This window comes from Onychostoma macrolepis, chromosome 03 (assembly GCF_012432095.1).
Source record: "Onychostoma macrolepis isolate SWU-2019 chromosome 03, ASM1243209v1, whole genome shotgun sequence".
In the NCBI taxonomy this organism is placed as follows: domain Eukaryota; kingdom Metazoa; phylum Chordata; class Actinopteri; order Cypriniformes; family Cyprinidae; genus Onychostoma; species Onychostoma macrolepis.
The window spans coordinates 9,132,611-9,147,953 of NC_081157.1; the positions used below are offsets into that span (position 1 = coordinate 9,132,611).

Sequence of the window (15,343 nt, forward strand, 5' to 3'; positions counted from 1 at the left end):
AATTGTGTTATTCATAGTCGTAGTATGTTGGTATAGTATGTTTCCAAGCAGCTTCACAGGAAGGTATAGCAACTGCAAGTCATTCTATATGTTCATAATATCCCTATTGAATAGTAATAGTGATACCACACCACCCGTCCACATCCATTCATGTGTGTTTGAGTGTCGTGCAGCTCCCAAACAAGAAAAGCTGCTCTGTTTTTGGACAGTTCTTTTGGCTTTCCCAGAGTTCTCACTGGCATGCTGTCAAGATCCTGCCCCTAGAGAGTAGATTAATGATGGTTAGTCACGGAAAGAAAGCACAGACACACAGAGAGAGAGAGAGGAAGGTGCATAACATTAGTGCTGAACTGTCTAAGAATGCTACACCGTGAATCAAATTTACTTAAGAGTTACGCCACAGTAGATCAATATTTTAGCTGTCTTATTCACTATCCACCAACAGTCCAGTTTAACAAAGCACATTTTTGTATTGGACATGGCAGGTTATTGCTTTTGGTTTTGGTAGACTAGATATGCTTACAGAGCAGCAGAGCAAGTGTAAAGGCAAGACACTGATGGGAACGCATTAACAGAGCTGTTTTAGCATATTACGTAGATGCTTAAGAGTGAATGTGTGCATATTGTAAATAAATTTAATGAACATGGTTACCTGGATTTGTTGGTAGCCTTACTGTAAATTCTGTTATTACTCATGTCATTCTAAAAGTAAATGCTGTTATTTTTCTTCAAGCATGACAGAAGATTCCCTCCAAACTCAGGTGGCCCCCGAGGAGCAAGGGGACATTCTGTTTCTGCAACTACGGGCACTTTTGACTCTCCAAAATTGAAAAAAAATCAACCCCTGTGAATTTTAATTTTAACCATCAGAGTCTGTAATACATATAAAAAGGTCAACAAAATTGCATGGAGTCATTAAGATTTTAATCAGGAACATGTTTATTTTTAATGTTTTTCAACTCTTCTTCTTACAAAATGTCCTTACCACAACGTTACAACAACATTCATTATATACTTTTTTTTTTCTTTTTTAATTTCTATAAAAATGAAATATATTTCAATAGCTTTTTCAAATTTTTTGCAGTTTTGTAAATACTGATATTAAAAAATAATATACAAAATAGGGGATTTGATGGTTTTCTCTATGCCATGTACAATTTAGTCAGTAACCTTAGATGTCAGTTGTTTCCATACACACTAAAGATAACATATTTAGCTTTTTATGACAGATATTGCAATTTCAATGTGTAAATCCTCTTAACTTAAGTATTAACATTTTTTTTTTTTTTTTGCAAATAAAAATATGAAAAAAATAAATAAATTAAAGCAGATCTGCAGTAATGACATCTTGTGTCGTTAAGGACACAATGTTAAAGTGTCATGAAATCAAAAACAGGCTGCTGTAGAGAATAACAGTATAAAAAAAAAAGAAAACATATAGACTGAATATTTGTCATTTTTCTCTTGTGAGATCATCCTGAGATTTTTTATGCCGTCATCCGAAGGACGGTGCTTTTTGAAAATATAGTGTCCCCATCACCACACTGGGGCTTTAGGACCCACACAGAGCACAGGGTGAGCACCCCCTGCTGGCCTCACTAACACCTCTCCCAACAGCAACCTAGTTTTCTCAGGAGGTCTCCCATCCAGGTACTGACCAGGCTCAACCCTGCTTCTGTAGTGGTTAAAAAGATAAATATGATAGTTAAAAATATTACAGAATCAATTTGATGGGACGCTCACTTTCTTCATTTTAATTTAATTCCATTGTATTATGTCTGTTTTTAGTGTTTATGTGTGTTATGTGCTGTATTCACCATCGACATTTCTTAACTGCATCAGAATGCATCCCAGATCTATTTTTTCACTACTAAGCCTCATTTGGTCAAACACAAAGTCAGAAATAATCTGACACACACAAACACACAGGTGTAAATCTGAAACTGAACTGAAATGAGTGATTGAGTCATATATTTAATTATTCTGTTCTCTGTTTATGAAGACATTACTGCTTTTGACACTTTAACTGATAGTGTGATTTCAGTCAGTGACATTTAGGCTGAAGGCTGGTTCCTGTAGCTCAAATAGCAGAGCATGAAGCTAGCAATTGTGAAATTGATTTGCAAGTAATACACATAATGCCAAAATGTAAACCATGTACGCATTAACGGTTTGTGTTTGTGTATGAGTCACAGACTAGGCTAAAGGTAAAGGTTCAGTGCTGTGCTGGCAGTTGAGTCACCTTTATGGTGATTAATGTAAATGTGCTCTTCTCTCTGTTTGTATTACACTGCATCTGACAGTCAGTCTACAGTTCCAACATTAGACATGTATTGTGATGACTCACACACAGACTCCCAATGAAAACATTGAAGTTTACACAATGTCATGACATGTTGTGTTTGATTGTAGCCGATGTCTTTTAAACACAGACCCTTGATGCAACTATAAGAAAACACAGTTAGTCAGATTCAGAATGATACCTGAATGTGGAACATGTCTAGACATTCCCTCAACGCCTCGACAAATTCAGATAAACAGAACTATAGTGATTCACATGCAAAAAGACATCTGAAAATGCTTTCAAATATTTGATAAGAAACCCAACAGAATTCTTGAATGGATGTTAGGATTGAAGGTAAACCACCACAGAACAGTTCTGAAACTGGAACGTGCTTATTACTGGACTCTGAGACTGGAGTGGACTCTGGGGCTGGGTTTACAGATACTGGGCTGTGGTCATGGACTAGCCCGGTAGAGGACCGTTTCTTCTTCCTCTATCTCCTCCTTTGGACAGAGGTGAAGTGAAGTACTGAGGATTTAATAATCTTTGGGGTTGGCCCAGACTCTGAAGCTGGCTCATGGATTGAAGCAGATTCAGGAGCAGAATTGGACTCTGAGGCCAGATAGAACTCGGTGGCTGGTGCAAATTCTGGAGCGGGTTTCGCTCTGTCAGTTTCAGGAAACTACATACTCTGCAAATTGATTTTCAGGAATAGATTTGTGACTTTTACTCACTGCAACGGATTCATAATTATGTTGATTGTGTATGGATTTTGGACATGAGCATAGCAGAGTGTAATTCATTTTCATAGTCTTCCTAATGGAAATGATAGGAGGATCCGCAAGCTTTGCCACCAAATCTGCGCTGTTTGAGATAACCTTCCTCTCCCGAGGGAATACGGAAGCACTTGCTGTGATAATATTGAAAGCTGTCGCAGCGGAGACAGGCGACACAGGGTCTACGGTTTCATCCACAGGGCATTCGGCATTTAGTGAAGGATGAACCACTTAGCCACAGTGCATATTCAATATAGCGCTCCAAAGAACAGATGGTATCAGACCATCCATGGTACCCTATAGGAAAGATCAAGAAATTCCTCAACATAATCCTCAATTAGACGGCCATCTTGAAAAACAGTGAGGAGTGAATTCACAGGGTTAGAAAATAGGATGTCCATAGTATTTGTTGGAAATTGTCTGGTCTTCTGTCACACCAACAGAGGAAGAGGACAACTGGGGTAACGGTAATACAAGGTGTTTATTTAAAGAATGTAAGTGAAGTAGACGAGACCAGACAATCCGTGTATGTGCTGTAAGCGCAAACTAACATAGCAGCATCCATTGCGGGTTATAGATCAACTAACATCATTATTATAAAGGTGTTTAAACGACCAAATACTTTTACTTGCAGATATTTGAGAATCTGAATATCAGATATTTCATAATATAATGAACACATTTGTGAATATTTTGAATAAAAAAGGAAAAATGAAATAAAAGCGATACATCACTCATTCAGAGCTATAGTGGGTGCGGTGTGTTACGTCACAAGGATGACATGTCGCTATGGAAATAATAAGGCAATACATTCTAAAATAACAGTTGCCTACTCTGGGGGTCAGCTAGAATATTTTAAATTTATGTGTGAAAGGTTTAACTGCTTTAGCAAGAACCCTGGCGAGCTCGTCATGGAGGTTAGAAGGGCCCTCAGTTATTGTTGAGTATCGTTTGAATTTAATAAATTCCGATTCCAATTCTTATCGATTCCTAGTTTTGATTCCAATAAGAGTCCAATTTAAAAAAAAAAAATAAGTCAAACATTTAGATGTCAAACATTTATTATTTTTACAGAGTTTTGTGTTGCAGCTGAATAATATGAGCAAGCAGATTTGGTTTTAGGAAACCAGGAAAGAGAAGAAAGCAGGAGACAAAATTATGGTAAAAATGATCAGTTTACTTAATCTTATATGTGTATGTTTCAGTGTTCATTCTAACTTTGTGTCTGACTTCAGTGTTAAACCAAACTGCTTTACTACAACATTAGCTACTTGAAACGTTGAAATTCCTTCTTATCTCTCACTATCAATATAGTGTTGGGACAAATATCCCATGTAACTAACAAGTAAATTATGAACAAAGAATTATGAAAACAAAACAAAACAAATGTACAGCGCAATACAAGAGCACTCTACTAAAACAGTCCAAAGAATTTTTTAGCTTGTAATATATGTTTAAAAATGACATTATTTATACTTTGACATGATCACATAATAACACAGTTTGTTTTTTTATTTTTTTGTTTTTCAATCTTTTGTAGTAGCTCTTGTCTTTCTCGTTCTTTCTTGTCTTTTAGATCTTTTATGTCTTCTCCTGTCCGGTCTTTCAAGTGTTGATAGAGTGTTTCCAGGAACTCGTTGTGTTTCTGATGTTCTTCCAGCGTCTGCTGGAGCTCCTGAATGTGCTGCTCTTTTTTCTCTCTGAACTCATTAAATTCTTCTGCTTGTTTTCTGGCTTCATCTGCATGTTTCTTCTTCATCATCTTTATGTCCTTTTCATGTTTCTGTCTAATTTGATCTCTCTCTTTCTCTTCTCTTTCTTTTCTCTCCTTCTTCTCTGTTTCTCTTTTCTTCATCTCTTTTTCTTGCTCTTGTTTCACATCTTCAATCATTTTCTTCCATCTCTTTCTCTCTTCTTCTTGCCTCTCATCATCTTCTAGTTTTCTTTTCTCCCACTCTTCTATTCTCTCTTCTTCCAGTTCCTCATAATGTCTTTTCATTTCAATTTTCTTTGCTTCATATTCTTTCTCTTTTTCTGCTCTCTCAATTCTCTGTTTTTGTCTTTCATCTTCTATCTTCTGTCTTTCTTCTTTTCTCTCTCTTTCAAATTTCTTTCTCATTTGATCCAGTTCTTCTTGTTTTTCTTTCAGCTGTTTCTCATGTTGCTCTTTTCTCCTTCTTTCTTCTTCTTTTCGTTCTCTCATCTGCAGTTTCTTTTCATCCTGCCATTCTCTCTGCTGTCGTTTAATTTCCTCTTTTCTTTCATATTCAGCCTCTTTTATTTTTCTCTCCCATTCCTTTCTTTCTTCCTCTTCTTCTTTAATCCTCCTTTGCTCCTCAGATTCTCTCTTCTTTATTTCTTCTTCTTGTTTCATCTGTAACTCTGCTAAAATACGCTTTTGTTCATTTTTCATCTTTTCTTGATCTTGTGTGTATTTCTCTTCTTTCTTTCTTTCTTCTTCTTCTCTTTCTTTTTGCTGTTTTTCATACTGTGATCTCTGATTTTCCATCTCTCTCTTCATCTCTTCAATTTGTTGATAATATTCAGCTCTTTGCTGTTTTTCTTTCTCTGATCGTTTCTGGTTTTCAATCTCTCGTTTCTTCTGTTCTGTTTTCTCTTTTTCTTCAAACTCTTTTCTGAGTTCTTCCTCTTTTTCTCTGAACTGATTCTGCATTTTCAATCTCTCCTCATCTGCTCTTTGTTTCTCTTCCTGGAGTCTCTTCATCATGCTTTTCATTTCCATCTCGTATTCGGCTTGTAATTCTTCTCTCTGACTCTGAATTTCTCTCTCTCTCTCTTTCATTATCTCCTCCGTTTTCTTTTTAATGGACATCTCCGCCTCCTCAAACATGCTGTTAGTGAAGTATCGACCCTCATTAGTATTTTTCAGCTCTTCTATCATGTTTAACAGTTGAATCACTTGAGTTTTGTCTCGTTTTTCTCTGTTATTAAAAATCATGAATCTGTTTCCACAATCTCTGATCAGTTTCTTCAGTTCTGCAGACTTACTTCTCTTCACATAATCCTCTATAGATTCACCCTCAAGTTCGTCTCCTCTAGTGAACAGAACAATGCTGAACTGAGCAGATTTTGGACCAAAGATCTTCTTTATCAGATCTACAGTGTCTGTTTCTTCTTTGGTGAATCTTACCACACTCAACACAATGACAAACACATGAGGTCCAGGTGACATCATTGAAACACATTTCATTATTTCTTCTGTCACTTGATCATTTGACAGTGTCGTGTCAAAGAGACCTGGAGTATCAACAACAGCTACTGATCGGCCATCAACTTCACCAACACCCTTCTGACAAACTGTCGTCATTGAATCTAGTGTTAATTTACTCACAAACTCCTCTTTTCCCAGAATAGTGTTTCCTGTTGCACTCTTTCCATTTCCTGTCTTCCCGATCAACACGATCCTCCACTCCAGATCATCTACTTCACCTTCAGCACCTGAAACACAAATTAATATTCGAGATTACTGCAGAATTTAAATACCTGTTAAAAGCAGATCATTGCACTACTTTATTAATTTATTTTGTAAGAAAAGAAGAAAGTCAGTAGTGGAATAACTATAATTTTTCTGGAATAATTATGACAAAACACGTAGCATTTAATAAATAGGCAAATAGGCTGAAATCAAGTCAAAAATATTGTACTAAAACGTACTGAAAAACACTGGTGTACACTCTTAAAAATAAAGGGGCTTCACGATGCCACAGAAGAACCTTTTTGTCTAAATGGTTCCATAAAGAACCTTTAACATCACAAAAAAGAAGGTTCTTCAGATTATAAAAACCATCAGGTAAGAAAGAGATGGTTCTTTAAAGAACCTTTGACTGAATGTTTCTTTGTGGAACCAAAAATGGTTCTTCTATGGCATCGCTGTGAAGAACCTTTTATACACCTTTATTTTTAAGAGTGTAGAAATAATTTTCATTTAGAAATTCCTAGTAAATTTCACAATTACAAGGAACATGAAGTGCTACACTGAATTCAATTTTTGATTGATTTATAACCTTGAAATTGTATTAAAACTGATCTTTTATTAAGGTGAATGTGCAGCTTTAAAGAAATTTCATTGAAGAAGAAAAAAAAAATAACCTAAGCGCTTGATTCTACAAGTGAAACTTTTATGTTATGTAGTTTCACAGAAAATGAGATTCATGCAATGGCCATAGTTCAGAGGTGTTTGTTGATTTTATTGATCTCTAATGATCTTGATTATCTGATTCAGATGTGTTTAATTAGGGATGGAGATAAACTTGGGTGGAATGATTGGACACCTTGCCATATTCTTTCCATTTGATATTAAAGCATTAATCGATTTTAAATAAATAGATTAAATATACATAATTCAACAGTATTATAAATATAGTTAGATTATTGTGTTGAACAATTAAAAAAAAGTGAATAGCATATTAACATTCCTGAATGTGACTATGCATGACAGCTGAATTGACTTGCTCTTAAGTAACATCATGTTTTTCAACATAACATTCAATTTAACTTGGTGCATGTCACAAAGAGCGCCTCTTACTGAGCGTTTCTTATCATTCTCGTACTGTCTATTGTTACCTTGCCTGCCTCTCGTTTTGGAACCTTTGCCGCCTGCCCTTTGGACATTTGCTTAGTGATGACAAAGTGAAGCGTTCTGAACACAATTGTATCGGGAAAAGGTTCATTACTCAAAGCTTTTCAAAACGGTTTATCATGTGGCCATCTAGTGTTCATAAAAATGAATAACACGTTCCATAGTGCTGTGTTCCATTACAGCTGCTGGTTTCACATCTGGTTCTACAAATGATTATTTGTTTTATTTTATATAAAAATGGTCATTGTCAAAGTCATTCATTTGAGTCAGTGTACTGTCACTAAAATAAGTCAAATAAATCAAACATAAATCCATAAGTTAAATCAGTGATCTGTCTATTTTAACTCTGCCTCAGTCCTTAGGACTGTTATTTAATGGGCAAAGTTCAATTGAGATTAATGTGTAAATTACGATTTTAAAAAACAATGCTAACACATTACAATGTAAAGGAAACGGCACTGAGGTTTGCTTCGTTTGAAGCAGATACTGAAGCAGTCACATGGTTTTCAGGCGGACGTCAAGCTTTTGGAAAAACGAATCAAGCTCCAAAACAGTGCTTCAATGTGAAATGTGTTCTATTTTTTCCGTGTTGAACATAACATGACTACTTTTGCTACCTTGTTGTACAGTGTTGTTGTTAGCCGCCTGCCCTGACCTACACTTGTTTCTGCTCCATGACTGATCGCTGCCTGCCTGTTTAATGTTTATGATTTTGTCAGCCCTGTGTCTTGACCACTGCTTGTATGACCGCAACTCTAATAAAGCTGCAAATGTATCCCTACCGTAGGGATGAACCATTGCAGTACATCACATGGTTATTTTATGTTATCATTTTCAATGTTTCAACAAAATTGATTTAGAACCAACATCACATTAAGATTGATTAAATGATATTACAAATTATATATATATATATATATATATATATATATATATATATGTGTACATACTGTATATATATATATATATATATATATATATATATATATATATATATATATACACACATATATTTATGTTTTTTATTTGAAATTACAGTATCGATTCAACACCAGTAGTGTAGGATTGATTCACTGACTATTTTTGTTCATTTCAATACAGAAATGACACAGCAGCAGTGATGTAGAATCAGTCATAGTGTAATGTTGATTGTGATGATAGATTTTTTCTGTTGAAATCTCAACTTTGTTTCAACATGAATTGCAGGTGCAAAAGCGATATGGAACCAACATCACTTTACAACATTAATCCAATGCAGTTAGCGTTGACGCATCAAAATTGACTTGGCTTGCTATCTGGGAAATCACATCACAAATGGGTTTTATGGTATATAACATTAGATTTTAAAATGTTAAGTTCCATATCTTGTAATATAACTTGTTGCTAAGACACCTGGAGATATGATGATTCCTGAGTCAACAATAAATGCTGGCCTAATTTTCTGTACACACATTCTGTACAAACTATTTGTAATGGGTCCTGTGAGAGATTCTGAGAGTAAAATCCACTCACCCTCTGACTGCATCTTCTGCTTTAACTCATCAATTTCATCCTTCATTCTCTTTAGTTCTTCTTTATATTTCTCTTCTGTTTGATGTCTGGCTCGGTTCTCTTGAGCTTTCACATACATCTGCAGTGAATATGGTTCAGTCTTCATATTCTCTATATAATCCAGTAGTTCTGGGATATGTGTTGAGTTTTCAGGTTGTTTTAACCCCATCAATCTGTACTGATTCCCATAGAGACTGATTAAATTCTGAATTTCTGGGCTGGATTTCATGAAGTCCATCAGTGGTGCTCCAACAGAGTAATCTGTGGTGAAAAGCAGTATGAAATGCTCTCTGGGGTCAAAGATCTTCTGGATCTTCTCAATTTCTGCTTTGTCATCATTAGTTAATCCACCGACATTAATAATGAGGAGGAAAACATGAACTCCACGATCACAGTGAGACATGCAGTGAAGAGACTGATGCATTGCTTCCTCTTCCGAGAGCTGATTGAGAGCTGGAAGCTCCGCCAGACTGATCAGACGACCATGAATCTCAATTTCACTCCACACACACTCCGATCTTCTGTCTGTCTGCTGCAGGAACAGCTCTAATATCGAGGATTTTAATGTCCTGTCACTTCCACACACAACCAGATTCAGTTTTGACACTGAAAAAATGTAGCAAAATATATATTAAACAACTATATTCAGTAGAATAGTAGAACAGTCTTACACTGAGACTTACTGTTAGGACGACTGCCATCTGGACTTCTCTCTTTTTTGCTCCCTGCAATCAAAAATCCTGCTTAGTTCATAAATTGTTTTGGATAGAAGCATGGTAAATGATGAAATAAAACGGTAACACTTTACAATAAGGTTCATTAGTTAACAACATTAGTAAACATGAACTAAGATTGAACAATACTTCTACAGCATTTATTAATATTAGTTAATGTTAATTTCAGCATTTACCAATGCAATAAACCACAATGCGTGATTGTGTTGTGTTTAACATTAGTTAATGCATTGTGGACTAACATGAATAAACAATGAACAACTGAACAAAGATTAATAAATAGTGTAATAAATGCATTGTTCATTCTTTGTTCATGTTAGTTAATACATTAACTAATGTTAACAAATTACACCTTATTGTAAAGTGTTACCAATAAAACTATACTGTGAAGCCAGTGTGTGATATCAAATTGTTTATAAAATGATTTAAGATTTTGGTTATGAATAAAAGTGTCTGCTAAATGAATTTATGTAAACGTATGTCCATTAGTTTAGATATAAATACATAGTCATCTGATCGAGTGTCTGTATCTGTGCCAGCATGTTCAGCACTATATATGGCATTTGTTTCTGTAATTTTATTAATTATAAAAGTATGTAGATGCTGTTGATGCCACTGTATTCAAGACATCACAATCATGAAAACTTACAAAGTATTGGGAAACTCTTGAGACTGTAAAAAATGCTTCTTTCATCATTTTTTTTAGTCTTTCTGAGATCAGAATGCCCAGGTCTGCTGTCTTGGTCTTTGTCCATTGCTGAGTCAGTCTTCTGTGCTCTTTTGAAAATATCAGTGCAGATTTTTTCTTTATCATTCAAGCTGAAGATGTTCTCCTCCACACCCTGTGTGTCTCTTCAACAGTTGTGATCACTATAGTGCATTCAATGAATTTTACCAGCACATATTTCACTCTCCTCAGTAAAGTGAACGCATGAGGTCCTGGATCAGACACACACTCTCTCACTGCCTGTGTGATCTGATGATCTGAGATGTTTGTCTGGAGCAGCTGAGCACTGTTGATGTGTATCACGTGTCTTGTCCTTCAACTGTCAAACACTGCTCATCCTATGTAGTTTCCAGCTTGTCTGTTTTCTGACTTTGTTTTTCTTCACACTGAAACACACACACACATACTGTATTGAACATTTCTCACAGGAGAAAAGGACTTCGGCACATGGTGCTTGTACTGTACCTGACCCTATCAAATTACTTTGATGTCAGAATTCACAATCACAAATATACATATTTTATCAATGTAAAAGCTGTCTTGTTTTATGCAGTATTAATTGTATATTAAGAACTAAATATTTAAGTAATATTTCTTGAAAGCACTCCAACTCCAATCTAAATGTGACCATGGACCACAAAACCAGTCATAACGGTATTATTATTATTTTTTTTTTAATTGAGATTTACACATCATGAATAAACAACTTGTTAGATTCAGTAACAATAAATCAAATGCAAATAACAAGCATGCAAAACAAAGGAACAGATAAATAATTAGATGCACCATTGTTTGAAACCCTGCAGGTGGCTCAACAAACAAGACTTCTCTATAGGATGCACCTGTGTTTTCTTTCTAATAAGGAAGAATCAATTAGACTTACAATTACATTTTCAAACTCCAACTGGTGTTTTTCAACCATTTTCAAATAGAATTACTAAGAATTACTATCATGAAAGCCCAGCCTGAAACTAAGCCCCCAGTGGATTAGAGCTAAAGCAATTGTAAATTGCCATCATGGTTTGATATGTGTTCTGAAGAGATGTTCTGAAGAGATACATGCCTGCATGATCTTGTACAAATCACTGTTAGTTCAATGTCACTGTCTTTACCCGTGTGTGCTGTCAGCTTTCATCAGAATTAAATACTGAAATGTCAATCTCAACCAAAATGATGGTTTGGATCAAAACTCAACATTGTATCAAGGTCACCATGCTATCTGGGGAGGGTGCAAAAAAATCTAAATATTGAGAAAATCGCTTTTAAAGTTGTCCAAATGAAGTTCTAAGCAATGCATATTACTAATCAAAAATTAAGTTTTGATATATTTATGGTAGGAAGTTTACTAAACATCTTCATGGAACATGATCTTTACTTGATGTCCTAATGATTTTTGGCATAAAAGAAAATCGCTAATTTTGACCCATACATTGTATTGCTGGCTATTGCTACATATATACCTGTGCTACTCACAAATAACAATCATCTTACTCAGAAGTACATTAACAACAACAACAACAATTAAAAAGCATTAAAAAGACCAAACCCAAAATACCCAAGTTAATAGATCTTAACTGTAATATTTTAATTATTTAAGGGTGACAAACAACGTTCATGATACCAGTTTTAATGTGTTAATAAAATGTGCGTTGTCATGTATTTTGAGATTTTGGCATTTCCCAGTTCAATTAGAGCTGTACTGCCCTACAAAGCAAAAAGGCAGTAACTGCATTTTTGGTCAAAAATGAGTTATTATCATTTTCATGACATTCAAGGCATCCTTTGTTATGTGACAAAACATCTTGGGTGCGTCCGAAATCGCATACTTCCCTACTATATAGTATGCGAAAAACAGTATGCGAGGCGAGTAGTATGTCCGAATTCATAGTATTCGAAAAATAGTAGGCGAGAAGTACCCGGATGACCTACTACTTCCTTCCGAATTCTGTAGTAGGCATACGATGGACACTTTACTATCCCATGAGGCTGCGGGAGAGGCGGCGTCATATGACGCATGACACGTGACAACATCAACATGGCGGATGTAGTACGTCCGAATTCCATTCATACTACCCTCATTCATACTATATAGAACGTACTTTTTTAACGGTCGTGTAGTACGTTCGAATTCAAATGTAGTACCTACACAAGTAGTATGCGATTTCGGACGCAGCCCTTATCTCAAATGTGTGTCGTTTTGGAGAAAAACGGTAGTCGTTTGTACAGTAACTGCAAAAAGCCCTAGTGAAACAAAGCATGAGTACAGTAACATCCATTACTGTATTCTTGTTATGTTTTAACTGACAAAAAAGAACCGTGTTGCTGCGCAGTGAAGTTACTGTTGCCATGGTGAACACACACAGCTGATTTCGCGGCATCCTCGCGGGACGGTTTTAACATTTGCGATTTCACCCTTCTAACTTCACACAAATTTTGTTTGAGATGGCACAAAGCCGGGGAAAGAAGATGGTCGAACTGGCGTTGAAAAGAAAATACCCGGAGAATGGTAAGTAACAGTGACAGATTAAACATTTAGAGGCTGTCACAATATAAACACCTGTCAGCCGCCAGGGCGGGACTTCCTCTCAGAGGTCCATTCAGATAGCATTATGCTAGTTGACAGGCGATGTTTTAAATAGCTTTGCTTACCTGCCCCTGATCCTCCCTGCTTCTAGCTGTAACTTTATCCTCTGTAACTTCACATCATTGCCGATGCCATGTCATCATTTTGTTGTTCATGTCACAAAGTTATAATCCATAAGCTAATCATTCACGGCGTTGTTGTCCAGCAGGAAAATATAACTGTCCATAAACACAGCTATCGGTGTAACAGTTATTCTTTAACGTGACAGGTGTCTGTTCAACTTAAAACACACTCTCTTCGCGGCCGCTGTTTGAAGACTATGTCCGCTGTTTAGAGAAGTAAGCGAGTTGTGAGCAAGAGTTCTTTCTCTTTACTGTAAGCATCCCTGCTTTCAACAAAAACAAACTTCTGCAGAGCGAGACGGCAGGTATTTACGCCCCCCTCCCTTAGCGCTCAGGCTCAAACACATTGGTTCCTGTTCCTAAGCATTTATTTATTGCACGGTTTCTTCTTCTGAATATAAAATTATATATTTAATTTGGATTCCCCTTAATTAAATTAACCTATGAAAATGTTGTCCCTCTGCATGACTGCGAGCTTCTATGTTTTATCCTATTATTGTAGGCCTAATGTAACTTATGAAGCCAGGCTGCGTTTTTGTGTGTTGGCTTTTCTTTCTTCCTTTTCATTAAGGGTGAAAATTATTAATTTATTATTGTGTTAGTCATTATTTAGGCATTTATTAATGCCTAATTCATGCATTATTTTGTCATGGACCTAATTGAAGTTATTCCCTGTACAATGAAATATTATGATATACAGACATCAATATACATATATTGATCAGAGTGAAGATGTTGTCCTAGGTCCATATAATAATAATAATAATAATTTGTTGCAGTACACAGACAGACAGACAGACAGACAGACACACACAGAAATATGTAGATTTACATTCATGCCACTAATTTTCTCTCTTTTTCATTTAAGATACACATGTAGGTATTCCATCAAAGAGGCAGCAAGTCCTGCCCCCCGCTGAAGAAATGGAGTGGACCATCCTGGACACTTTACTGGATACCACCAGCGTGGACAGCTTATATGATGACATTACAGACCTAGGTTATGTCCCAACCCCTATGATGACACAGACTGAAGTGGAACTTGGAGACCCAGGGGAACAAGTTCAAGAGCCAGAGCCACAGCCTGATGTGGAATCACGTCGACCACCAATGAGAGAGCCATGTGGTGCCAAATGTCGAAGAAGGTGTACAGACCATATTTCAGAGGAAAGACGGAGGGAGATATGGAGTCAATACTGGGAGATGACCTACACAGAAAGACGATCATGGATGTTTTACTCAGTTACCCCAATGCCAACCAAAAGAATAACAACCGGCCCAGAAAGTCGCCGTGGCCGCTCATTCATTTACCGGCTGCAAAACCAGAAAGGAGAGCCAAGACAGGTCTGCAAAATGTTTTTCCTGTCATCATTGGGCTACCACCCTAAAAATGACAGTCTTGTCATTTCCATGATGGGGAAGTCGAACTCCAGGCCACTGGTTCCATCCAAGGACCAGAGAGGAAAGCAGGCTGCAGTCAACAAGATGGACGTGAAGACCCTTGATGACCACATTGAGTCCTTCCATCCTTGTGTGAGCCATTACAGACGGGAGCATGCCCCAAATCGACGGTACCTGCCAAGTGACATCACAATAAAGATGATGCATTCAGACTACCTGGATAAAGGAAACGCCTGCTCCTATGAAGCATACAGGAAGATTATAAAAGACAAAAAAATCAGCTTTGCCAAACTTGGGGAGGAGCAATGTGAGGACTGTTTGGAACATGCTGAACATGCGAACTGCCACACAGGGGAGACTGAAAGCTCAGATTGCCCAGAGTGCCTAAGGTGGAACAAACATAAGCAGTCTGCCCTAGAGAGCCGCCAAAGCTACCAGGCAGATGCAGAGAGGGACTGGCCGGACATGACATCAGTTCGGAGCGTGGACCTCCAGAAGGTGATAATGCCAGGAGTCAAGTCAGCGGTATTTACTCGTCGCATCGTGGCATACCACGAAACATTT

At 36.7% G+C, this 15,343-nt stretch overlaps 1 protein-coding gene across 5 annotated transcripts in view; it reads right to left on the minus strand.

Moving 5' to 3' along the window:
• Positions 1 to 313: 313 nt before the first annotated feature.
• Positions 314 to 15,343, minus strand: part of LOC131537544 (golgin subfamily A member 6-like protein 22) — a 50,162-nt gene continuing 35,132 nt past the window's right edge. Inside the window, exons 1-5 of one of the 5 annotated variants that reach the window (XM_058771071.1) lie at positions 13,322 to 13,664; positions 10,595 to 11,058; positions 9,895 to 9,936; positions 9,173 to 9,757; positions 314 to 6,519 (exon numbers count right to left, since the gene is read on the minus strand). In XM_058771071.1, coding sequence (XP_058627054.1) covers positions 4,547 to 6,519; positions 9,173 to 9,757; positions 9,895 to 9,936; positions 10,595 to 10,700 — 2,706 coding nt within the window. In that variant the 5' untranslated portion in view covers positions 10,701 to 11,058; positions 13,322 to 13,664 and the 3' untranslated portion in view covers positions 314 to 4,546. Of the gene's footprint in view, positions 6,520 to 9,172; positions 9,818 to 9,894; positions 9,937 to 10,594; positions 11,059 to 13,321; positions 13,665 to 15,343 lie in introns of those variants that run through there. The other 4 variants (XM_058771068.1, XM_058771069.1, XM_058771072.1 and 1 more) reach the window with 4 other exon arrangements.